The sequence below is a fragment of the Sorex fumeus genome, unplaced genomic scaffold, assembly GCF_029834395.1.
Source record: "Sorex fumeus unplaced genomic scaffold, SorFum_2.1 ptg000037l, whole genome shotgun sequence".
Taxonomy (NCBI): Eukaryota; Metazoa; Chordata; class Mammalia; order Eulipotyphla; family Soricidae; genus Sorex; species Sorex fumeus.
This window is the reverse complement of record NW_026606094.1, coordinates 31,938,482-31,966,037: the sequence shown is the minus strand read 5'-3', so window position 1 is coordinate 31,966,037 and position 27,556 is coordinate 31,938,482. Positions and strand designations below refer to the sequence as shown.

The following is a 27,556-nucleotide window of genomic DNA, read 5'->3' as shown; positions in this document are numbered from 1 at the left end:
TAGATATAGATATAGATATAGATTTGATATGGGTTTGTGCAACACCTGGTAGTTCTCAGGGATTCTCTTGGCTTTATGTTGGGAGATCACCAGTGGCCGCGTTTGAGAGGTCATGTGGTGGTAGAAATCAAGTGAAATCAAGGCCGAGAGATAATACGGGCATAGTTTTGCCTTGCATAGATCAACCTATTTTGAACCACTACATATGGTCTTCTGAGGAGAGTCAGGAGGAAGCCCTGAACTTAGTGGGGTATGACCCCAAACCTCAAAATAATACAAAACAAACTGTTTGCAAAATGGGTGCCTTACCCCATATCCAATATCTCCAGTCCAGCAATGATATTTTTAAAAAGATGTTTAATGGATGTTTAATATTTCAAAATATTTGAACATATAAACAATATAAAACTGATGTTATATTTTAGTTTGTACTGACTACACTTTAAGCACTTCAAAGTGACATATGGCTTATAGCTACTACATTAAACAAATCTGCATGCTATCTACATTCATTGGCATTCATGTTAAATCTCCCCACTCATCAAGAATAAATTAAAATTTAAAAAGATGGAAAAATATACAGTAAAATAACCTTTTTAAAATTACATTTATGACTTTCAAAAAAGGAGTCCTCACTCCATCAAGAGAAAAACACTTATTATCATCAATTTTATTTTTATCTTTTAGATTGAAGTTGTTACTCCTGACGGTGACTCATTTTTCCTAATATCTGGTGGGTTAAAACAATTTATTAAAATTTGGTAAACAAAAAACATATTACAATCTTTTCTGTTTCCCTGGGTGCATAACCAAGAATCTCGCTCAACAGAATCACACCAGAATCCCTTTTTCTATCCAGTCTACCTCTGCTCTTAGTTTATTTTCCTCTTCGGTATTTTAAATTTTGTACCTGGTGCTCATGTATTTGCATTTATGTTGTCAAATAAACCTATGCCTTCTCTTGTCATACTTCTCTACTTCTTAGTTTTAGAGATAATATTTTTTTTCACTTAACCCCCCTCAAAAATCAGTCATCATTTAGAAGCATCAGTATATATTTCTCTTTGTTAAGGACTGACGTATTACTCACACAATTATGAGAGTTAGTAATACTGGGACATCTGACAATTTATTTGCTGAAATGCTTTACTTAGAAAGGAATTTCTTTACCTAACCCATGATTCAAAGTCCTCCAAAGTAAACTCAAGAGTGTTTTTGCTGGTTTCTGTACAAATCTAAGATAACAATATTAAATAAACAATCAAAACTCAACAACACCTTTGGAAAAATAAACACTCCATGTTTCCCCCTTTATTGCTTATCTTTTTGCATAACATTGCATTTAAACTTTCCTCATCTTTATTATGTCATTTTCCTGCAGGGTATTGTCTCACCATCTGTAAGCACTGTTTTTCCACCTCTCTGTGACTCTTAGCAGTTAAAAACCCATCTGTAAGTATCTCGGTATTCAATTACCATTGCTTTTAAGAACATTAAATCTTATACTAACAATAAGCATACATGTACTTCACTTTCTTTAAGAATAATGAGACAGACTTAATCATACTCAAAATCTAAGCACATAGTACTTTTATTCCCACGATTAATAATATTTATTTTTGCATATTTCAAAAAATTATCAAAATATATTTAATGTAGAAGGTTTTTGTGGTAAATAATAATGTTATTTACTTTCTTATTCTGATCATCCTACCATAACATACTTTGCAAATTCATGGATTCTACTTCATCTTGAACAATCACATGGCAATTTGTTTCACATCTTACAATTAACTGTTTTTTTTTTAAGAAATTCTTTTGATTTTAGGGGCCAGAGCGATAGTACAGCGGGTAGGGCATTTGCCTTGCACGCGGCCGACCCGGGTTCGATATCTGACATTCCATATGGTCCCCCAAGCACCATCAGGAGTAATTCCTGAGTGCAGAGCCACGAGTGACCCCTGAGCATCACTTAGTGTGACCCAAAAGGCAAAAAAAAGAAAAGAAAAGAAAAGAAAAGAAATTCTTTTGATTTTAAATTATCTTTACAGTAGCATTTTCTGTTTGTTTTTGTTTGGGGGCTAGCACTGCTCAAGTACTGCTCTTGGCTCAGTCCCAGTAGTTGGCCCCAAAAGTTCTGGGTAACCATATTTTGCTAGGGAACAAACTCAGGCCTCTTAGATTCAAAGGATGTACTTAGCTGTTGAGTTATCTCTCCAGCCACATCCCATACTTTGTTTTATTTTATTTTGTGTTTTGGGGCACCCCAGGCAATGCTGGGGCTATTTCAAGATAAGTGCTCAGGAGTAACCTGTGAAAGTGCTCAGAGCCACATATTTGGTGCCTGAGGTTAGAAGTATGGTTAGCAGGATTCAAGGCAAGCAACTTAAATTCTGTACTATCTTTCTGTTCCCACTCCTCAAAAGATATGACTAGTAATTATTTCTTTACATTTTTTAATTCTTTCGGCTATGGTAAGCACTGTAACACTGTAGCACTGTTCTCTGTTGTTCATCAATTTGCTCCAGCAGGCCCAGTAACATTGTTAGACTTGTTGTTACTGTGTTTGGCATATCGAATACATCACAGGTAGCTTGCCAGGATTTGCCAAGCTGGCAAGATACTCTCGGTAGCTTGCCGGGCTCTCTGAGAGGGGTGGAGGAATCAAACCTGGGTAGGCCGCGTGCAAGGCAAATACCCTACCCACTGTGATATTGCTCCAGCCCTCGATGGCAAGAAGGGCAGTTAATTAAGATTTACAAAGCAAATATTTCCCTAGTAATACAGTAAAAGCTAATCTTTTGATAGGCAATCTTCAGAAATTCCATCACATTAAGCAATTGTTTAAGTCTATGTGAGTATAGAGGTTCTGCATTATGATGTTGATATAAAGATTGGTAAACGTACACTCTTTATTATCAGAACATTACATGTATGACAATGGATTTGCGGTGGATGGGGGGGACAGTACAAAGTGATTATCACTATGAAAGAGATGTTTGCTCTTACCTGTACCATTAATCATGCCACAATAACTTTCCCAAAAGGGGAGAGTCCTTGGTAACAAAAAAGAAGAAAAAACCAAATGAATAAACATTTTTATTAAAGAGCACCATTTCTCATTACTTTGATAATACGAATGTTAAAATTAGAAAGGTTAGATGGGACAAATTGTAAATTGAAGAAATGGTCTATTTCATTAATTCAGAATTTTATTTGAGCTTTCTTCTTGTTGAGATCATTTAAGTTCCTGGTATTATTTAAAATAAAAATTGCAGAGTGTTGTTAATGACTTAGAACAGACATTGTTCTGAACAAAAGACAATTGAGAAATATTTATTGGAAATATATACCTCTAGTGAGGGTAGAATTATTTTTTCCAGTGGAAGAAATTTTATGGTGAGTATTCAGACTTAGTGAGATTAAATGGGTAAAATATATAAGTTTACCTGAAGGGAGTGTGGGGAATAAAAGAAAGATCACCAGATGTCTGATCAATAGAGACAGTGAATTTATAGATAATGAATATTTTCTTACACACCAACTTTTGCAAAAATTGAATTAAAGGATAAAAGACCTTATTAACTTATACTCTCATATTGAAATAAAAATATTTTAGAGCAGTACAAATTATACTAGTTGTTTCTCTATGTATCATTACTTTTTGGTGAAAACTCTTCCCATATCTGACATGTCATCTAGTGAAATGTCAGTGTGAACTGTTCTCTTTTTTAAATGCAATATGTTATTTAAAATGTTTGATCTTGAAATAATTAACTCAAATAAACTTGTTATCATCTTAAACTGATGTGAAATTCTTAGCCAATTAGAGGTACTTAGCATCTCTCCTAGAAACTTCTCTATAATGGAAAAATTGTTGATGTGCCTCAATACACAATTAGGTGATTTCCCATGAGGTGGACAGTTGAAGTGTTTGCTTTCTCCATTAGAGTTCTCTATAAAAAATCATGAGTATGAACTCTATAGAAGATTAAGTACTACACTAGCGAATATTTAACTCTTGTGTGCAGTTTTTAGATATGGACTCTGTGAGATCAGTAGTTTTTAAGAGCTACTTTAGAGCATTTAATCTCTTTCACCTTTGATCACTTCATTTTTTTTCAGGAAATAATTACTTTAACAAGTATTTATTAGCTTTGAAAATAAAAAGGTTCTTTTCTCAGGTATTTATCGACTTCCTCCCCCATTTTTATAGATGGCAAACTATGTATACTACAGATGAATAAGTAGAAGCCAATACAAGAAAGTAAACTATAACTCTTTGGAAATTGACTCATCTACTACCATTTCAAATGAGAGATTCTATTTTCAAATATAATTGGTAAGCTTCAGATCTATAAGTGAAATACTGCACTGTAGAACTGTTTTACCGTTGTTCATTGATTTTCTTGAGCAGGCACCAGTAACGTCTTCATTGTGAGACTTGTTACTGTTTTTGGTATATCAAATAAACCAGGAGTAGCTTGCCAGACTTTGCTGTGCAAGCAGAATACTCTCGGTAGCTTGCCAGGCTCTCCGAGGGGGGTGGAGGAATCGAACCCAGGTTGGCCGCTTGAAATGTTAATTCATCTTAACTTGATAAAGACTTAAACATACAATTTTTAATATAATATTATGTTATTTTGTTTTGTTTTATTTTATTTTTGTTTGGGGGGACACACCTGTATGTACTCAGTGATAACTTCTGATGGGCTCAGGGAACGATTTGATCCCTGAGATTGAACAGGAAGGTGAAGTTCTAGACAAACACTATGACAGCTGTACTATCTCTCTGACCCATCAAAACATAACTGCACTGTAGCACTGCACTGTCCTCCCGTTGTTCATCTATTTGCTCGAGCAGGCACCAGTAACATATCACAACAAATTGTGAGACTTGTTGTTACTGTTTTTGGCATATCAAATACATCACGGGGAGCTTGCCAGGCTTTGCCGTGTAGGTGAGATACTTTCGGTAGCTTTCCGGGCTCTCTGAGAGGGGCGGAGGAAATGAACCCGGTGGGCCATGTCGGCCTCATGCAAGGCAAACACCTTATCCACTGTGCTATCGCTCCAGTCCAAAATATAACATTATTTTAATGTAGTATTTTTATAAAGAGAATCATGAAGTGTTTGCATAGATTTATTAAAATTCTTTCTTTCTAAGTACTTAGCCAGCTCAGTTGGTAGGGTATGAGACACTTAAAAATTTAATCCTTATAGACACATAAGACATACCAATAGAGCAATAAGCCTTTTTCTATAATTACATAGGATCAAATTTAAAAACAAAACAGAATTAAATATCTATAGACTATCAGTTTTGTTATTAGCTTTATTCCTTTTTATCTGTGTTTATCTAATTGTATAGAAAGACATAAATGCTTGTTATGCAGCAAAAAGGAAAATAGCCTCTTTGTCTTTACTTTATATTTAAGAGTCAGCACATAAATGTCAATCAAATCCCAACTGGGAAAAATACTCAACAACTGTACATTTTTATAAAGAAAGTGGACTGGAAAAGTAGTATAGTAGGTAGGCACTTGCATTGCACACAGCAAATCTGAATTCAGTTCCTGATACCCAATATAGTCCCCCAACCTGTGGACTGCAGGAATAATTCCTGAGTGCAGAGCCAGGAGTAAACCGGGAGAATCACTAGGTGTGACCCAAAAGCCACAAAAGGATGAGGAGGAGGAGGAGGAAGAGGAGGAGGAGGAGGAGGAAGAGGAGGAGGAGGAGGAGGAGGAGGAGGAGGAGGAGGAGGAGGAGGAGGGGAGGGAGCAGGAGGGGAGCAGGAGGGGGAGGAGGAGGGAGAGGAAAAGGAAGAGGAAGAAGAGAAGGAGAAGGAGGAAGAGGAGGAAAAGAAGAAGTAGAAGAAGGAGGAGGAGGAAGGGGAGGTGGATGATGAGGAACAGGAGGAGAAGGAAGAAGGAAGAAGGAAAAGGGAAGAAGGAAGAAGGAAGGAGGAGAAGGAGAAGGAGAAGGAGGAGAAGGAGAAGGAGAAGGAGAAGGAGAAGAAATAATAATAATAATAATAATAATAATAATAATAATAATAATAAAGCGTTAACACCTGGCAGAGTAGGTATATTCAGCGTTGAGTCGATTATTTAGTTGTGCTGTCTAATAAATGCCTCCCCTGCCTTAGAGAAGCCAACTATCACATGATCTGGATACTTACTTTTGGCCTTTATATGTGTCAATTATAGCAACTTTGCTAACATTGCCTCTTCCAGTGAAAACTCTGTAAACTCCATCAGCTGTATTGTTGTACTGAAAAAAAAATGCACACACAAAATTACTTCTCAAAATAAAATATAAAATTAACTTATCTTTTCATCTTTCACATATTACTATTTTAAATGATTTGAACCATGATAAAGTTTCAAATTACTGGTATTTTTAAAGAATTCTAGCCAGGGGATCTAGAAATATATGTTAGATTCAAACAAACAAAAAAGATCACAAATAGTAAATATTAAAATGGTTCAAACTGGTATTTTTTTTTGTTTCTGTTAAGCCAAAATTGGGCAATTTGGTCATTAATCCTGTTATATTCAGGTGAGCAGATTTTTGATAAAACAAGAGAAATAAGATTTTTCTAGAGGCATTCTAAATGTTAGCATCATTAATAAGTGGTTACTAAAAATTAGATCAGCAAAATTTTATATTAATATTTGTCATGATTTCAAAAAATAAATATTATCTAAAAATAATAAACTAAGGGTCTAACTAAAATTTCATATAAAAATTCCAATTCAGTAGTCAACTTCTAAGCCCTAAGTCCACATTTCTTAACCAAACTACCACTTAAGTAAATTTGGGAATTACTAAAACTTTTAGTTTCTGATAAGCTACAATTTTTATATATAAATATTTTTATCTATTAAAGTAGAATGCTATTTTTTGTTGTTTTCTTTTCTTTTGTGGGGGGAGGAAGTGGTTTGGGCCATACACAGAGATGCTCAGGTCTTACTCCTGGTGGACTCAAGGAACTATATGAGATGTTGGGGATAGAACCTGGGTCAGTCACATGCAAGGCAAATTCCTTACCAGCTCTACTCTCCTTTGACCCTGACATTGTTGACTTTCAATCTAGTTCTGACAAATTTGCCTAGAAATTTTGATTTAAATTAAGACAAAATTTTTTAAAATATCGAGAGAAGGAGGAATAATCAGGTGAATATAATTCACACTTTTTTTTAAATGTAGTTTAACTTTTGGGGAAGAGAAATCAACACTGAAATATTACTTGCGTACTTACAGGTCTCACAAGCTAATTTCAGATAAACTGTATAGTTAACAGTGTAAAAACCTGACTAAAACTGTTTCTTAATTTTAGCTGTTAGATTCAGGTAGATATATTCAATGATAAACTATTAAATATATAATTACATATCAGAAATAGGATTAAATATACAAATTAAAAATTATGAAAAAACACTAGTATTATACTTATTTTACCAATAGCAAAATCACCATCTTATTCAGTACTCACAGGATAAAACAAACCAATTGTGCTATCAATGGGGTATGGAACCAAACTGAGGAATGGATCCTTATAACCCCACAAAAACTCTTTCACAGTTCTCTTTTGAAACATAGAAGATTTTGACTTTTTGATAAGTGAATTGAGTACCGATTGAACAAATGCACTTGGATAAAGTTGAGGTGCAGCCTAGAAAAATAAAGAAAAAAAGTGAGAAAGCATACACTGTTCAAGAATGTTTAGAACAGCTAAAGTTTCAGGTTTTTTGTAAATAATGGACTAAATAATAAAGTAAACTAAGTAAAGTAAGTAAAGGCCCTCCCGTTGATCATCGATTTGCTCGAGCGGGCCCAGTAATGTCTCCATTGGAGATTTTGTTATTACTGTGTTTGGCATATCGAATACGTCACGGGGAGCTTGCCAGGCTCTGCCGAGTGGGCGAGATACTCTCGGTAGCTTGCCGGGCTCTCCGAGAGGGGCGGAGGAATCGAACTTGGGTCGACCATGTTGGCTGCGTGCAAGGCAAACGCCCTACTGCTGTGCTATCGCTCGCACAGCAGGTAGGGCGTTCGTCTTACAAGCGGCCAACATGGCCGACCCGAGTTCGGTTCCTCCGCCCCTCTCGGAGAGCCCGGCAAGCTACCGAGAGTATTCGATATGCCAAACACAGTAACAACAAAGTCTCCAATGGAGACGTTACTGGGCCCGCTCGAGCAAATCGACGATCAAAGGGAGGGCCTTTTAAATAATAAAATTATATTTAATTAAAAATTAAAGTGTATCTTGAGAATTTGAAACCAAACCATGCCAGGAATTAATGTGTAATTGTCGCAAGAAAAAGACAGTTCGAGATTTCTCCCATTTTATATGTTGTGTTTTGTGAACTATGTTTCCTAATTTCTTATTAACAATAAGAAATAAGTATGCTTGTGATATTTAAAGATGATTAGACCAATTCATTTTCCCAATGCTTCCATATATTAAGTTTTATGGTAAGTGGAGTGATAGCACAGTGGGTAGGGCGTTTGCCTTACACGTAGCCGACCTGGGTTTGATTCCTCCACCCCTCTTAGAGAGCCTGGCAAGCTACTGAGAGTATCCCGCCTGCACAGCAAAGCCTGACAAGCTAAGAGCAAATCGATGAATAACGGGAGGACAATGCTACAGTGCTAGTTTTAAGATCCTGGTTATGACTTCCCCAGTTACAAAGTACTGACTGTATTTTAAGTATGTGAAAAGAGGTGTTTACTATGGAGGCAAATATTTTGCAAATACAATAACTTCAATGAGACCAAAGTGCCACTTGGTAGGCCTCTCCTGGTGATTCTCAGCAGAGCAGGTCAGCAGTTCATTTTGAGGACCCCGAAATGTGGTGCTGTTTGGGTTCTGTGCTGCTGGGATAAACCTGGTCAGCCTGGTGGGGCTCGGGGTCCTCAGGCCCTTATCCACCTGTGCTCAAGGAACCACATGGTAACAGAGATTGAGCTAGAGCCCATCACACACTGATCACTCCTATTTTTTTTTAAAAAATAATGTGTTTTAAGCACTGTACTAACTCTATCCTTATATAATTTTATCATCTTTCCAAATGATTCTAACCTCTTTCAAAAGAAAAACCTAGGAATAGTTTTTATTAAAATTAGAAAATTAAAAAAAGTATATCAACAGGTAGTTATCACTCATGAACTTAACTATTGTGGATGCTAAAATATTCCAAAATAAATTTTGTAGTTAATTTACTCACCACAACTGCCAGATTGAGAACGGTTAAAGTATCATTCTCTGTTCCAGCTGAGAGCGATGGTTCAAAGATGGCACCATTAGGCACTACAAAGGAGACTGTGTTGTTCTCAGTGTCATGGGTTATATTTTCCTTGGCTAAATAGCGAACTCTGAAAAACAGAAGGAAATAAAATCCTAAATAAATGTCTCACCTGAATGTTAGGCCTCAAATGCTATTCATTACATAATTTCTTTGAAGTAGAATATAGAATATGCTAGGAATTTTGCAAATAAAGCACTGTAGTGCAACTCCCATTGTTCATCAATTTGCTTCAGCAGCACCAGTAACATCTCCATTGTGATACTAGTTGTTACTATTTTTGGCAATAGAATATGCCACGGGGAGCTTGCCATGCTCTGCCATGTGGGTGGGATACTCTCAGTAGCTTGCAGGGCTCTCCACGAGGGACTGAGGAATCGGACCTGGGTCAGCCTCTGCAAGGCGAATGCCCTACCCGATGTGCTATTTATTATTATTATTATCTGCAAATAAAATGTAGCTAAATTATAAACTCTAGGTTTATCTGGATAAAAAATGCTAGATTCTAGCAAATTAGTTAAAGAACCTTTATTTTTCAAAGAAGAAATTAAAATAAAAGGAAGGCTGTGAGATAATTTGATATGAGAGTTTAAAAAGTCCATGTGATGACAGAGACTAGATAAAAATTCCTGCATGGACATTCATGGTGAGAGTGAGACTTAAGATTCTTTTGATAGTAACTCCATATAGATAGAATGAAGGGAAAATAATGTTTAATTAGTGACATAGAAAACAGTGCATACGTGAAGGAAGACTAAGATGTAATTCCAAAAAAAACTCATGACCTGACCTGGAAGAGAGCCCAGAGAATTGAGTGCACATTTGGAAAATAAGAGGGCGAGCTTTGATTCCTGGCACATTTTAGGGCCAGATTTGATTACTGGAACTGTTTGGTTCCTCTAAGCCTGATAGGAATGACCTCCAGACCCTGTCCTGGTGTGATCCCCAAATGAGCAAAAATTTATATTATTGAATTTTGTTGCATTATGAGTAAGAAGAGGAGAATGGTAGTGAGTAAAGTCACTGAAGTAAGGTCTGAAGTAGAAAAGATCCTATACTCAAATGATGGGCTGGAGTGATAGCGCAGCAGGTAGGGCATTTGCTTTGCATGCGGTCCACCTGTGTTCAATTCCTCCATCCCTCTTAGAGTATCTCACCTGCACAGCAGAGCCTGCCAAGCTCCCCCTGGCATATCCAATATGCCAAAATCAGTAACAACAAGCCTCACAATTGTAAGACTTGTGCCTGCTCGAGAAAATCGATAAACAACGGGAGGACAATGCTACAGTGCTATTCAAATGATGGATCTTTGATTTGTGGAGAAAGGAGAGGGAGAAAGGTTTAAAGCAGTAGATATCAAAAACACATATTCAAATATTAGAAAAGATGTAGTGTGCAGTATATCTATTGCTGACTTTTCCATGTGTCCTTTTTTTCCTCTTCTTATTTTAAAATTTTATTATGTATGATATTTGGTCATACACGGCCATTGCCTTGAATTTTTTCCTGGGTCTGTGCTCAGGGATCATTCCTTGTGGAGTTTAGGGAACTTTGGAGGTGCCAGGGATGGAACCCAGTTCAGCCATGTGAAACGCAAGTGCCCTGCCCATTCTACTATCGCTCCCACCCCAAACTTTTCCATAACATTTAATATAATATTTAGCAAATATAGATATAATAATCATGTGTAAGACCCAAAGACCAAATTTTCTCTCCAATATCTCCATGTATTGAATACTTAATTATTATAAGCTCCTCATTCTAATGTCCCTACGTTGAAAAATACCAATTGCTTTAAAGATGTGCAGAAAGTGGTGATTATTATAGAGAAAAATATTGAGTTTTTTAAACTCAGTGATTAAAAAAGTAAATTATTCATTGCACTATTATGCATCTAATAATCTATTGTAGCAAAAGCATAGAGAAGTCTAAAACACATCAGACCAAAAATGTAAAAAAAAAAATTACATATTTTATATGCCAGACACAGTAACAAGTGTCAAAATGGAGACATTACTAGGCCCGCTCAAGCAAATCGATGAACAAAAGGAGGACAGTGATGGTGAAAGTGACATATCTAAGTTATAATAAAAATGTAAATACCAGATTATGTCTTGATCATGGGTATTGCCTAATAAATATGTTTGAATGAATCAGTTAGTGAATGACTGATATTCTTTAAAAATATTAAAATAATATAAAATGATATTTTATTTTTAGGTAAATTTTATAAAAGTTTTGCTATTGATACACTTGTAGTAATTGTTGACATATATAAGATCCAAAATAGTACTCAAAATCTATTAGTAATAAATTACTATTCTCTTTTAGAGAGCTACATTTTTAAATCAGAGTATAAATAATAAGTTAAAATTAAAGTGTCTAAAGTTTTAGGAACTTTTATTCATATATTAGTAGAAATAATAACAAAATTTATGTTACCCAGTTTATTTAAATAATGATTTCAATATTATACCAGTAGATGGCACTCACTAAGAGGAAAATTCTCAAAACTGAATCCTGTGTTTAGAATATATTTGTAAAGTAGAACACAGTCACTTGATTTCTTCTTTGGAAATAAGAGCTATTTTCAGACTTTGAAAGTGTAGGTTAATAAGATCAAAGAAAAGACTTTTTTCACTAAATCTTCCTCCAAAATTTCTTTCTCTATGCTTTTGCTAAAACAAAGTAAACAACAAAAAAAAGGAATTTATGTTGGACCTGAAAATATGCTGATGAACTCTTCAAAGAGGGTAGAATAAAATTTACAAAATTAACACTTTGACCCTTCTCATATATTGTCAATCAAAGTCTCAATGAAAATACTTTAGTAACTAAATGTGATTCTGTTTGAAAAGAGAAATGAGCATGCATATACAATTTCAACTGAATTCAATTATAATTAATGCAGATGTGAGTTTACCTCAGCATATAAAAAATTCCAGAACTGCTAACTTTTTCTAAAAGGTAATCAAGTGTCTCCATTATATAAAGTGGCTAATAAATTTATTTTAGAAATAATATAAGATAACCTCAATCTGGACAGGAACCCTCTTAATATTGTTATGTAAATAGAAAGTTATTGATTATAAATATAAGCTTCAAATCCAGTGTTCAACTTCCCTCCAATACCTAGCCACATAAATTTGTCTATAGCTGATTCCTTCCTGCGTCTCTTAGGTAGCTTATTACTTCCAAAATAAAATACATTTACATTACATGGTATCTATCAGAAAAAGATGAGATTCAATATTACATATATGGTTTTGCATATTCCAAGAAATATTCTTCAAATGTCTTTTAAGCCACCTTACTAAAAACAAAAATAGCAAAAAAAAAACCCAAAATATGATGAATTTCTATTCTCTTTCCTCAGACTTGGGTGATGAATTTATAATTATTTTGCTAACATTTTCATTTGGTCTCGGGTAAAATTTAGTTTTACTTTTTTTTTGTCTCTTTACGCCTCACCCAGCAAACACAGGGGTTGCTCTTTATTCATGAAACCAGTCAGACTACATCCTCTCCCTCCCATTCTTCCAAAGATAGCGAAAAATAATCATCAATCGTAAAAGGCATATGGAGAGTATGATGAGTAAAATGAGTCAGAAGGAGAGGGACAGGTATAGAAATTGCATTCATCTGTGGTATGTAAACAGAAAATAGTATGAGACTAAAATCCAAGGTCAAGGAAAACTGGGGCTACGAGGACTGATCAATGGCTGGAATCTACCACAAATGTGGTGGTGAGGCAGAGGCTAGGTAAGACAGAGAAGGGACCAGTATGACAATAATAGTTGGAAATGATCACACTGGATAAGAATTGTGTGTTGATGGGACAAATAGATTGCTCCATAGCTGGAAGCCTGCCTCATGAGCAAAGGGGAGAAGACAGCTGGAATAGAGAAGGGATCACTAAGAAAAAGATGGCTGGAGGAATTGGTCGGGATGGGAGATGTGTGCAGAAAGTATATAAAGGACTAAACATAATAACCTCTCAGGGTCTGTATTGCAAACCATAATGCCCCAAAATAGAGAGAGATTATGGGGAATCATGTCTGCCATGGAGGCAGGGGGAGAGTGGGAAAGGGGGGTTATACTGGGGATATTGGTGGTGGGGAATGTGTATTGGTGGAGGGATGGGTGTTTGATCATTGTGTGATTGTAACCCAAATATGAAAGCTTATAACTATCTCATGGTGATTCAATAAAATTTAAAAAAAAAGAATTGTGTGTTGAAAGTAAGTAAGGGAATATACACGATAAGCTTTCAGTATCTGTATTGCAAACCCTAATGCACAAAATGAAAGAGAGTGAAAAAGGAAGGGAGAGGAGAGAAGAGGGAGAGAGAGACAGACAGACAGACAGAGAAAAGTGCCTACCATAGAGGCCAACTGAGCAGGAAGGGTGTTTGTGAGAGGAAAATGGGGGACATTGGTGCTGGGAAATGTACACTGGTGGAAGAATAGGTGTTGGAACACTGCATGACTGAAACCCAATAATGAATAGCATTGTAATGCAAGACTGTCTCATGGTTCCACAATTTAAAAATTTAAAAAAATTAATTTAAGGCAGCTGCAAAAGCAACTCCTAGAACTGGCTGCATGCTCAGGAAAGGATGGTCTGGCTCCTTCCCATGGTTTCAGGTGCTCAGAGGTTACAGGTGCTCAGAGGTTCTCCAGAATCACTTCTGATAGTGCTAAGGGGACCAAATAGGCTACCTGTGATGATGTAACTGGTATTGTGGAAAGCAAGCACCCTACCCACTGTAATGTGGTTCTGGCCATGTACATTTTCTTAACTACAACATTTGGGAACAAGAGATTCAGCTAGCCTGTTGTTGTTTTTAGTAACATATGAACTATAGAATATGAAAATATATATGATTTTAAAAAGTAAAATTTTCTCAGTAACAACTAAAATCAAATCTTTCAGTTGCAAACATGTGATGAAGACAGAAGACAAAAAAAAAAAAACTACTAATAAAGTTAGGCATTGACACCCTCTGCATCTATACTTGTTATATTATGGCCCCAGACTACTGTCACAACTACCTTGTTTCATAGCTAAAGAATGAGTTATAAATCTAGAAGCATTAAAATTTATGAGCAGCAAGTTTTATAATTATAGACATTTACTATCACTGTCACTGTCCTCCCATTGTTCATCTATTTGCTAGAGCTGGCCCAGTAAAATTGTGAGACTTTTTGTTACTGTGTTTGGCATATCAAATACGTCACGGGTAGCTTGCCAGGCTTTGCTGTGCGGGCGAGATGATCTAGGTAGCTTGCTAGGCTTTCCAGAGGGGCAGAGGAATCAAACTCGGGTCGACCTGCAAGGCAAACACCCTACCTGCTGTGCTAAAATTTTAAATCTATAAATGATAATAATTTCCAACTATTGTAATTTATAGCTTTAATTTTTTATCTGTTCTAGAGTGTCTATAACTATATAACATTCTTTCCTCACCATGAATTAATGCTTCTCTGGATAAGAACTGCATGCTGGAATTAGGTAAAGGAACAAATATCATTACCTATCAGTATCTGCATTGCGAACCATGGTGCATAAAAGGAGGGTCAGAGACAAAGAGAGTGAGGGAGAGAGGGAGGGAGAGAGAGAGAGGAGAAAAAAAGAGAAAGAGAGGAAAGAGCGATGAAGAAAAAGAAATGTGCCTGCTATAGAGGCAGGCTGGTGGTGGGGGTGAGGTGGGGTGGCAAGAGGGAAAGGGGTCACTGGTGGGGAGAATGTACACTGGTGGAAGTATTGGTTTTGGAGCACTGTATGAATGAAACATAAACAGCTTTGTAACTGTGCATCTCACGGTGACTAATTTTTTTAAAAAGAGAAATATAAATTTTAAAAATTATATAAATTATGAGACTGCATCACAAGCATGAAATGTTTTGGCAATATTTATCATGGTGTACATTATTTACAATTTTAACAGAGAAAATCAGAACCCAGAACCCCGGCAGACAAAAACCTCCAGAACCCAGCCACATCCATGCTCAAGGCCACTCTCCACATGCTCGGATGAGCCTCACGCATGAAGGAACTGGCAGAGGAACAGGTATGTGGGACCCATGACTGAGATCCCAAGGCTGCTCAGATTGGGACTGGACCTCCTCCACCCAGATGCCCCAGTAGCTTGGCAGTTTCACCCACAAACTGCCCCCGGTGCCATGTAACCTCATCAACAGCCAAAATCCAGAGACTATAAAAATGAAGCATTTGTGGTCATGCAACCTCTTATAGTCTAGTCCACTGATGTACCTAAAGCAGCACACATGTGTTTGGTTTTCGCATACTTGCATCTATTCTCTTATCTATGGGCTTAACCTCCATCCCTCTCAGAGAGCCCAGCAAGCTACCGAGAGTATCCTGCCCACATGGAAAAGCACGGTAAGTTACCCGTGGCGTATGCCAAAAATAGTAACAATAATGGGCCTCATTCCCCTGACCCTGAAAGAACCTCCAGCATTAGGAAGGATGAGTAAGGAGTCTCGGGATTGGGACAAATGGAGACATTACTGGCACATGCTTGAGCAAATTGATGAACAACAGTGATAGGACAACTGAGAAAAAAATCTCTCGCTTGAATAACAGATGATACAGTAGGATTTTATACTCACAGATGGATATGGTAAAATACTTTTAATCTTGGTTATATTTGGTCTTGGTTGAACCTCACTATTCATATATATTTTTACAGTTTTAAACATCATAGAGTTTGTAATCTAATAAATAATAGTGTATTTTAAAAATATAGACATTATTATCACATAGGTACATGTCAATATAAATAAGTTTCACATTAACTGGTATTTTATTTTTAAATAAAAATGGAAAGTTTTGGTTCACCATTTTCTCCTAGTTCTAGTGTATATTTTGAATTCATTCTAAAGCGTGTGAAAACTATGTAGGACAAAATTATAGTGCATCTATTTTTAGTACTAAAAAAAATTTAAGAATAATATTAGCAAATATAAGTAGCTAAATGACACAGAAATTTTTTACATATAAAAATTTTTGTAGGTACTGAAGTTGTATATAATTAATTTAATGTCATGATTCACAAAGTTCAGTGTATATTAAAATCATAGAATCACCCATGCTTAATAAGCTCATCACCCATCTCTGTTTTCTTCCAGAAGCCTGGCAGTCCTGCCCATAAACTGCCTCTGGTACTAAATAAACTCAGTAAGTAGCCATGATTCAGAGACTCATATATAAATCTTGAGAGATATCGACAAAGTTGCAGAGATGCTTCCAGACCCCCTGTCAGGCAGAGTCATCAAGGGCATTCAAAGTCACCATCCAGTTAAAAATGTAACTCCCCCTGTATCACCCATTCAAAATATTTGAATTCCTGGATCACTCAGCCACATATGCAGCCATGAACATCTCAAACTCTACATCACTGTAAACGACATTGGATGGGACATAAAAGACAAACAATCCTGATTAACACACAAGGCTTAACCTGTAAAAACATATTAGTATATCAATATCTTACACAAGGGTTTAAGGAGTCCATCGTGAGATACAATATTTTTCACACATTTTCTTCTAAGAAAACATTTTTCAACATTGTTAGTGAATTATTGATAACAAGGAATATAAAATAAATTATTCAGATCCTGCTTTAGGTGCAGGCTTGATGAATGGTTGAGAAAATTGGAAATAATGGTAGTGGGAAGGTACAATGATGATTGGATTGGTGCTGGAATATTGAATGTAATAAAACATCATAAACAATTTTATTAAAAAATTAAATTAAAAAATAAAATAAATCTCATCACATTGCTGGACTCCAAATAAAGAATTTCTGATTCAGTTGAACTAGAGTGGTTCTGAGAATTTATATTTCTACTAAGGTTCCAAATGATCCTAATGCTACTGTCCTAGGAACCACTCTTTCAGAACCACTGACAGAAATACATATTAAGACCTTGTAATACACATGTAAACTATTCTGGTTTCTGAAATTTTTATTCAGCATTTGCATTTCAGAGTTGATTACAATATGTACTACAAGCATAAAACACCTGAAATTTCTTAAACGTAGGGCAGTTACTTACTGTTACTAAATTTACATTAAGGTCTTTATTTCTTATAATCCTTAACTCCTTATTTTCTCTATAGGCAAAAATAAAAATATTTTTTTCTCTTCCTCTAGAATGCAAAACAAATGCAATGTAGATTAATTAGAAGAAAGTAAACAAGAACATTTCAACTCAAGTGACATTTTCTAAGTAAAATCTTCCCAAAATATTGCAGTTACAGAAAGAGCAATGCTATTTATAGGAACTTACCTGTAAGTGTAAGGACCTCTTTGTTTAACCTTAAGGTTGCTACTATTAACTTCCACATCTTCCGGATTTTGCACATCAAAGAACCAAAACTGCCTGTAAACTGGTATGCCAGCTTTAACCCAATTTTGATAAGCAGCTGAACCTTCTTCAAGGATAACTTCCTGTGAAAAAAGAAGAAAAATGAGTTGTTTCTTTATACTAATTATGGGCATTTATTTATTCTTCAGCACTGTATAGCACTGTACTCCCGTTGTTCGTCTATGTGTTCCAGAGGGCCCAGTAAAGTCTCCATTGTGAGACTTGTTACTGTGTTTGGCGTATTAAATACGCTACAGGTCGCTTGCCAGGCTTTGCCATGCAGGCGAGATACTCTTGGTAGCTTGCCAAGCTCTCCGAGAGGGGAAGAGGAATCGAATTCAGGTCGGCCATGTTGGTTGAGTGCAAGGCAAACGCCCTACCGCTGTGCTATTGCTCCAGCCCATTGCTTCACCTTTTTTAAATATAAAAGTATCAATTTCAAGTTTCTTATTTATGAGAAGTTTTGGAACTTTGACACACACTTGCAATAAATATATAATTGATATATAAATATAAATTAATAAAATAATATGAGATAGTATTTTCTGTCATTGATCTGGAGAATTTTTTTTTTAAATTTAAGAGTTGGTATACAAAGAAGATTAATGAACTGAATTAGTAAATGTATAAGGCAATAGCACTGTCTCCCCATTGTTCATCCATTTGCTCAACTGGACTCCAGTAACAACTCACAACAAACTGTGAGACTTGTTGTTACTGTGTTTGGTACATCAAATATGTCACGAGTGGCTTGCCAGGATTTGCCATGCAGGCAAGATACTCTTGGTAGCTTTCCAGGCTCTCTGAGAGGGGCAGAGGAATCGAACCTGGGTCAACCATGTCAGCCGTGTGCAAGGCAAATGCCTTACCTGCTGTGCTATTGCTCCAGCCCATATAAGGCAATATAACTCATTAATTATTTTTCAGTAAAAATGTGTCTTAGAGAAATGCTATCATAATAATGGATAATACAAAATTAATTTCACTACAATCTTGAATAGTTTTCTTACCAACATAATTTGATGGTAGACAAAGAGAAAGATATTGAGGCAGTCAAAATAGGAGTTTATTTTTCTGACATTAACATTAACATATATTTAAAATTTGTAAACTACCGAGAGTAACCTGCCTGCACAGCAGAGCCTGGCAAGTTCCTCGTGGCATATTCTATTTGCCAAAAACAGAAAGAAGTCTCACAATGGAGACGTTACTGGTGCCTGCTCAAGCAAATTGATGAACAATGGGACGACAATGCTACAGTGCAGTGCTATTTAAAATTTCTATAGATATTCCGTGACTAAAAAGGTTTAAGTACCTTACAAGTTCCTTTAATTTGGGGTGAAGAGGTGGAGCACAACCAGTTTCATGCACAGGCTATTTTTGGCTCTGTGTTCAGGAGTGATCTCTGATAGTATTTAGGAGATCATATATCATAGGAATTCGAACTAGGGTTATGTCCTCTACAGTTGCTGTAACAAGTGTCCTACCTCCTGTATTATCTCTCTGGACAAAGTTTTTCTCATTTTAAAGGGAACAATGATATACTGTTATCATAAATTATTCATAAAATATTTCATAAAATATTCCTATAAATTAAATATCAGATCCAGACAATCTAGCCTCTAATTTTCAAATCTTAAACTACATTTGAAGTAAAGAACAGTTAATTAATTATTAATTTTTGTACAAAAAGAGTAATAAAATGATAAATATCTCAGAAACTGTCCCTGAATTGAAGTATAAAGACTTTGGTTGTAGACCAGGTAATGGCTGTACTCCAACTTGTTGATTCTTAAATGGGATGGCTTTCAGCTAGGTTCAAAGCCATTAATCTAAAAGTTCAATTCTGTGAACTAGATAGCAAACCACTATGGAACTTCAATCCAAGCAGCATTAGATCCACTGCTGGCCCCAAACCAATTCCGTTCCCCCAGAAAAAGTTCACTTCTGTTACAGATGTTTAGACAATTAACATTTTCTGGATAGTCTAATGTTCATGTAAGTTATTGCCACTAAAGGAGAACAATACCTACTCGTCTACATTTTGTTATAATTATCAACATGTCCTTGAGATCTTCCTTTTTACCCTACTTCCACATTGTCTATGTATAGAGCTATTTTACATCAAAAACACAAAGTTAAGTAGTAAATAATGACAGTAAGCACTACAAATTTAATTACAGGTAGCTGTTTGATGTGCTAAGCCACATCAACTTGGCAAGCTATTTAAATTTCTTTGTACCTCAGTTCCCTCATCTGTAAATGAAGATAACTATACTAGATTAAATTATATAAAATCAGTCTTTTTGAAAGTCAAAAAATGTCGAATATAGTTCTAGTATTTATCCTCTTGTTTTGTTACAAAAATTAACAAATTTAGTCACTTAGTATAGTGTTATAAAATATACATTAATAAGTATTTATTATTATTATAAAATATATATGCTGAGGGCTGGAGCAATAGCACAGCTGTAGGGCGTTTGCCTTACAAGCGGCCAACATGGCCGGCCTGAGTTCGATTCCTCCGCCCCTCTCAGAGAGCCCGGCAAGCTACCGAGAGGATCTCGCCTGCCCGGCAGAGCCTGGCAAGCTACCTGTGACGTATTCAATATGCCAAACACAGTAACAACAAGTCTCATGATGGAGACGTTACTGGGCCCACTCGAGCAAATCGATGAACAATGGGAGGACCGTGGACCATGGATATATACTGAGGGCTGGAAAGATAGTGTAGTAGGTAGCACTGTAGCAATGTCCTCCTATTCTTCATCTATTAACTCAAGTAGGCACCAGTAACGTCTCCATTGTGAGATTTGTTGTTACTGTTTTGGGCATGTTGAATACTCCATGGGGAGCTTTCCAGGCTTTGCTGTGCAGGCAGGATACTATTGGTAGCTTGCAGGGCTCTCCGGGAGAGATGGAGGAATTGAATCAGGGTCGGCCAATGCCCTACCCTGCTGAGCTATCACTCCAGCCCAATGGCAATTATTTACATAGTCAATCAGAATTCAGTTCCTGGCATCCCAAGTCTATCAGTATTGATCCTTGTGTTCGTTGCCAGGAGTAATAATCCCTGAGAACCACTGGATATGGTTCTCAAATCAATATATACAAACATATATCTATATATGTTTATATGTAATATGCATCTGTATAAAGTATATAAAGATTTCTTCAGAGAATTTTATTACTCTTTTCTCCTCAGAATGCTTAACTGCTTTATTTATAATATTTGCGTCTTAAAATATTCATGTGACAAGAATTCATTTAATATAGTGTGACCATTGTTACACATTTCATTCATCACCTTTTGGTTGCTATAAGCTCAATCATATTGTACCACCATGATTTTTATTATATAATATGAGATCTGCTAATAGGACTCTTAAGAGCTCCTTGAAAGTAACTCTGTCCCACATATATACTGCTTTTTAATCTTGCTAATTTTTTCTATAGCTTTTATTTATTTGATCTTGCTATTTTTTTCTATAGCTTTTATTTATAAGAATTGAGTAGCACTGTAGCACTGTCCTCCCGTTGTTCATCAATTTGCTCGAGTGGGTCCAGTAACATTTCCACCATGAGAATTATTGTTACTGTGTTTGGCATATCGCTCCAGCCCCAAGAATTGAGTACAAGATGATATCATTTAGTCTTTGCATTTAGATGGCCTGTCACTGTCCTGTCACTGTCCCCCTATTATTCATCGATTTGTTCGAGCAGGCCCAGTAATGTCTCCATTTTGAGACTTGTTACTGTGTTTGGCATACTGAATATGTCACAGGTAGCTTGCCAGGCTTTGCCACGCGGGCAAGATAATCTCAGAAGCTCTCAGGGCTCTCCGAGAGGGGAGGAGGAATTGAACCCGGCTCGGCCGGGCTGGCTGCACGCAAGGCAAATGCCCTACCACTGTGCTATCGCCTCAGCCCTCAGATGGCCTAGTTTTGGAAAATGACCTGAGAGCTATTTGATTTTAAGATATTGTGCTAAGGACCAAAGAGATTGAACAGGCAGATAGGGCACTTCACTTACATGTAATCAACCTTGGATTGATCTCTAGAACCCACTGCATATGGTCCCCTGAGCATAGTCAGGAATGCTCCCTAAACACATAGACAGGAGTAAAGCCTGACCACTACTGGGTATGGCTTGCCAACCCTCCTACAAAGCCCTCCTTAAAAGATATTGTGATACCTGTGATATAAAATACTATTGTGTAATAATCACTGAATTTTAAGCTAACCCATACTTCTGAAGCTTTTAGTGCTATATATTCAATTATATTAATCTTTAAATAAAGTTTTGTTCTGCCTTACATCTACTGGGAAACAAGCCTATCAATATTGTTTATAATATCATCAATTAATTATCACTCTGCCTACTGTTCAAAACTTCTTAAACACCATCTTATTTTTCTTCTCTGAACATCTCTTTGTAAATCCATATTGAGATATTCTCTGTATTCCTTTTTCCCTCTTCAAAACATTTAATTGCAATACCACTACATTTCCATACATCACTCTTCTCACAACTTTATTGCAGTGTTTGAATTTCAAAATTCTAAATTTCAAACAGCAATTCCTGACACACTTTTTTTCTGAAATCTTTGAATACTTTGAGAGATTTATATATCTAAATAACGTTCATTTTCCCATATTATATACTGTAGCATTAGATTCTCTAACAGTTCTCTGCATATTTACTTTTCCCCAAGATAAATCTTTTACTTTAGAGATAAAACTTACTTTCTCTCTCTTAGGGACTGCAAAATAAACAATGTTAAAAATTCTTTATTTTGTTTTATTTTGTGTGTGCATTAGTGTGTAATGTACTTGTGTGTGTGGGGGGGTGTCTGTATTTGGGGGCCACACTCATTGGTAACCAAGGTCTATTTCTTTCTCCATGCCCTATGGTCACGCTGTCATTGCTTGGAAACCATATGTTGAGTCATAGATCAAAATATGATGAGAATCACACAAAGAAAGCACCTTAACTCCTATACTGTCTCTTGGTCCCTATTTCAAAATTCTTATTTTCTCATCATTAACTGTTATTACCTTAAAGACAAAAATTAAAGTAGATGTTAGCAATCTCATACCATCTTATAGACTTTAATACACTAGTTATATTGATAAAATAGGAAAAAAATAAGTATTCAGTTATTGATCATCACTTATACATCAGAAAATATCTTTAAATTTCTGTGAGCTGGATAATTATTGTTACTTTTCTTCTCGGGAAAATTTTCAAAAGATTAAATAATACATTCTGCGTTGGCCAAAATGTTGAGCCTGTATTCCCTCTGAGAGAAATTATTGCATTGAAATGTGCATTAAAATGATTTTATTTCTGTCATAAAACTTGTGAAGTCACATGAGTTTGACATCCCTGGTTTAGAACTTCAGCAAATCTTTTTCTCCTTTTTCTAGCCTTCTGTATTTCTACCAATTAAAGTTGATGAATTTTATTAGAGGAGAACATATTAGGACATTAATTTTAGTTTGTTATACAGGCATGCCTATTCAATGGTCCAAATTTTAATTAAAAGTAGTCAATATGTCAATAAGTCAATATCGCTGGAGCGATAGCACAGCGGGTAGGGCGTTCGCCTTACAATCGGCCAACATGGCCGACCCGAGTTCGATTCCTCCTCCCCTCTCGGAGAGCCCGGCAAGCTACCGAGAGTATTCGATATGCCAGACACAGTAACAACAAAGTCTCCAATGGAGTCGTTACTGGGCCCGCTCAAGCAAAATCGACGATCAACGGGAGGGCCTTTACCTTTACCTTTAATATGTCTATAAACTGATATAAGCATTTATACATGATGTGTCTGAAATAACATTTCTATATTTGTTAATTAAATAAAAGCTTCATAAATTAAAATATTTAAAAGACCATTATATATTATTATATATGTTATGAAAAGCAGCAGTTCACCAAAATTCTAATGATTTCTTTAATAATATTTAAAAATTTAAGTTTATAAATATAAAATATAATTTTACTTTTCTCAATATTAGCCAAAGTTCAATTATTTTCATAATTTTTTCCTTTAAAAATAAAAAATTTTTATATTTAAAAATACATATATTCAACTTATGACATTTCTCTATAATTCAAAGGTTCTTCTGTGTTGAACATATAAAATTTCAAGTATCATGGAATATAAACAAGAAACTTTATTGAAAGCAAAACAGGGCAGAAAGTAGAATAGATCAGCATGACAAGAAATGTCCTTCAGACTACTTATACCTGATTAATTGCCTTCTCAATAAGCATGTCTCCCACTGGCATTAGAATGCCTCCGAACACAGCTAGGACTGCACCAATAACAGCACCGGTGATGAGGCAACAGTTTCTATCACAGCCCATTTTTCCAGTTCAGAATAATATTCAGGTGAAGTTCTAGTTTCTTTTAAACCTTTAGGTCTGATTTCGGTGATTTCCACGAGTTTTGTTCTGTCATTAGGGAAGATCATAAAACAGATTAAATATCAGAACTAAAAGATCAAAATAAAATTAAAACATACAAGTCAGATACATAAATTTTCCAGTTAGATAAACAAATGTTTCAATATTTGTTTTACAAAGCTGACTTTTGAGATCCTCCCTTTACTTGCTTTTAACAACTTATCAGTGAAAGAAATAAAAAAGCTTCAGAACACAGAACATTTGTTCTACCTTCTCTTTTTTTTTCTTCCTATGGGTAATTAATACATAAAAATCTGATGTAAGGAAATGTGCTAATGGATGTACTCTTAACCTTATACACCTTCTATCAGCATGAGACATTTGGCTGCAACTTCATGCTCTGTCTGGTTTCTGCACCCAAACATGCCAGTCCACATCCTTCCTAGTGTTCTGCAAGTGAATCTGGGGTGCTGATTCCTTCTCAGTCAAATGATAGGAAAAAACATAGTAATAAATGTTTTCTTTATCATACCTTATTCACAAATAATCAGCAAGATAGGAACTGCACAGGAAGTGAATTGATGAGTCCCAGAAAGAATCAATTCTTCAAATCATTTGTAAGCTATCTGTTTAAACAAACAAAACCATATAAATATGGTACCCCAAATCCCATCGAGTGATCCCCAAACATAGAGCCAGAAGTAAGCCTTGAGTAGTGCCAGATGTGGACTCACCAAAAATCAAAACCAACCAAACAAACAAAAAAAGATAAACTTTATTATTAATTTATTTTTAAATGCGTGACTTGGAGTAGACTAAATGTAAAAAAATTTGAATAAAATACATAATGTCACTGTCACCCTATTGCTTCCTGCTCCACCCCACCCACACCACACCCCTCTCTCCATACAGCAAAAGGGACCCTTCTGCTGAAGGATAGAGGCTTTGCTTTTGCCTGAAACCTCTGCCTGCCCAACTTTTTGTGCCCTGTCACACTGGCCCCTATCCAGTGCTCCTTTCCTTTGGGCACTTTTGCAACCTCCTGGTGTTGCATCTATTTCAATCAGAATCAGAATAGCATTAGTGACCACATGGCATCCATCAACATTACACATTAAGAACAATCACTACAATCTTGTAGTGAACGCATAGATTCTGAAATAGCCTCACTTCTTATCTGCCCAACAGTCTAGCAAGATCTTTATCCTAACCCCATTTAGTTATTACACACAGAAACTCACAAAGCTTTGGTAATTTGAAGAAATTATAGAACTCAGAAACATGGGCGTGAAGAAAGAGACACTGATAATAAAAGTGACCCTGTAACCCAAACATGAAACTCTAGACAACTATGTGATTTGAATAGTACTGTTCGAAAGGAAGAGAGTAACACTCAACTAAATCCCTCATAGCGCTCTCAGGAAGGGATGGTGGATTATAAGTTTTTATCACCATGTGATGATCAGACACAATGGGGAACAAGTACAGAAGCATATCTGCCTTGGTAACTGAAGTCAACCAGCAGTAAACCAGCTAGATAACTCTTTAGCAAAAGACTTTAGAGATACCATAGTGAGAATGTTTAATTAGCTCAAAGAAACAGTGGCATAAAGACAAGAAAACATAAGAATAGAAGTGAAAAACCTAAATTCAGAAGTCACATAACTAAAGAGTTTGGCAGGTGAAACATAACTCTTTAGCAAAAGACTTTAGAGATACCATAGTGAGAATGTTTAATTAGCTCAAAGAAACAGTGGTATAAGGACAAGAAAACATAAGAATAGAAGTGAAAAACCTAAATTCAGAAGTCACATAATTAAAGAGTTTGGCAGGTGAAATAAACACTCCTTGAAAGGCCTCATCAGTGAAATAAAAGTAGCTGTGAATAAAATCAGTCAACTACAAAACAAGATGCAGGGAATTTCTAGAAATCAATTAAACGTGGGGTAATGATTTTTAAATGAATGAACAAGACACTAGGGAAGTATAGGATGAGTTTACAAGGAGTACTCTATGAATCATTGGAATCCACTATGAATAAGTATGGGAATTTGATGAAGAAATACAAGTCCAAAAAATCATAAATGAGAAGTTCCCAGAGCTAAGAACTGCAAGCACCAGGAGTAAAGAGGTATCCTAACCAAAAGATATCCAAATAAAAATACTCCAAGACATATCAGAATCACAATGATGAAAAAACAAAGATAGAGATAGAATATGAGAACCAGCAAGATCAAAGAAGAAAGTTACTTGCAACGGAGCTTAAGATTCACAGCAATTCTATCAAGTGAGACCCTACAGACTCAAAGAAAATGGGGGTGTATAATTAAATAACTCAATGATATGACACCTCACAGAGAGTACTCTACCCAGAAGGGACTGGTTTAAGATAAGACAAGCTTCATAAACACACAGAACTCGTTGTAATGATAGCAATAAACTCCTTCATCTCAATAATCTCACTATCATCAGTAGCCAAAACTCAACAATTAAGAGACAGACACAGAGTTGAAGAATAGATCAAAAAACTGAACCCAACTTTTACTGCCATATTTGTCATACTTGAATGTCAGGGAAAACATAATTCAACTCCAAAGGCTGGAAAACAATATTAGAAGGAAGTAATTCACTCAACAAATCTGGGATGGCCATATGTTGATAAGAGAATAGCGCTGTAGCACTGTCCACCCATTGTTCATCGATTTGCTCGAGAAGGCACCAGTAATGTCTCCAGTGTGAGACTTGTTGTTACTGTTTTTGGTATGTTGCATACATCATGGGTATACCATGCAGGCGGGATACTCTCTGTAGCTTGCCAGGATCTCCAAGCGGGATGGAGGAATTGAACCCCGGTCAGCCGCATGCAGGGCAAATGCTCTACCCGCTGTGCTATTGCTCCAGCTCCGAAAAGGGAATATAGACTCAAAATACAAAAGGTAGTAAAGGACAGGGAGGTCACTTTTTAATGATAATGGGGGAATATACATCTCACACTTCTAAATAGACTGTGAGAAGAAGATCTCACATTTCTTAATATTTTTGCACCTAATGATGGAACAGCAAACTATTTAAAACAACTACTAATAGACCTAAAGGAAGATACTGACAGAACCACAATAGTGGTTGGAGATTTCAACACCAATTTATCACCTCTGGATAGATAAACTAAATAAAAATTCAAAAAGGAGACACTGGCTTTGAGGGGGGAAAAATAGGAATGAAAAACTTGGCAGATTGACACTGGACTCTTTGACACCAATAAATACAATGCACATTCCTCTCCAGTGTTCATGAAAATTTTCCAAGATAGACCACGTTCTGAGTCGCAAAGCATGCCTCCATAAAGCCAAGAACATATTGATTTTATAAATCACCCTTTGAAACCATAATGTGTTTAAAAAGGAAGTTAATCACAAAGTTGAGAAAAAATCA

General features: G+C 36.0%; 2 protein-coding genes across 2 annotated transcripts in view; both read right to left on the bottom strand.

The window, feature by feature from the left end:
- LOC130027372 (platelet glycoprotein 4-like) overlaps positions 1-24,674 on the bottom strand; it is a 253,284-nt gene extending 228,610 nt beyond the window's left edge. Inside the window, exon 1 of the mRNA XM_056118095.1 lies at positions 24,657-24,674. The gene's annotated coding sequence lies outside the window, so the exon portion shown is untranslated. The remainder of the gene's footprint in view (positions 1-24,656) is intronic.
- Positions 1-24,756, bottom strand: part of LOC130027373 (platelet glycoprotein 4-like) — a 42,573-nt gene extending 17,817 nt beyond the window's left edge. Inside the window, exons 1-7 of the mRNA XM_056118096.1 lie at positions 24,657-24,756; positions 23,966-24,172; positions 17,633-17,793; positions 9,237-9,384; positions 7,502-7,681; positions 6,185-6,276; positions 3,010-3,056 (exon numbers count right to left, since the gene is read on the bottom strand). Coding sequence (XP_055974071.1) covers positions 3,010-3,056; positions 6,185-6,276; positions 7,502-7,681; positions 9,237-9,384; positions 17,633-17,793; positions 23,966-24,085 — 748 coding nt within the window. The 5' untranslated portion in view covers positions 24,086-24,172; positions 24,657-24,756. The remainder of the gene's footprint in view (positions 1-3,009; positions 3,057-6,184; positions 6,277-7,501; positions 7,682-9,236; positions 9,385-17,632; positions 17,794-23,965; positions 24,173-24,656) is intronic.
- Between the last annotated feature and the right edge of the window lie 2,800 nt (positions 24,757-27,556).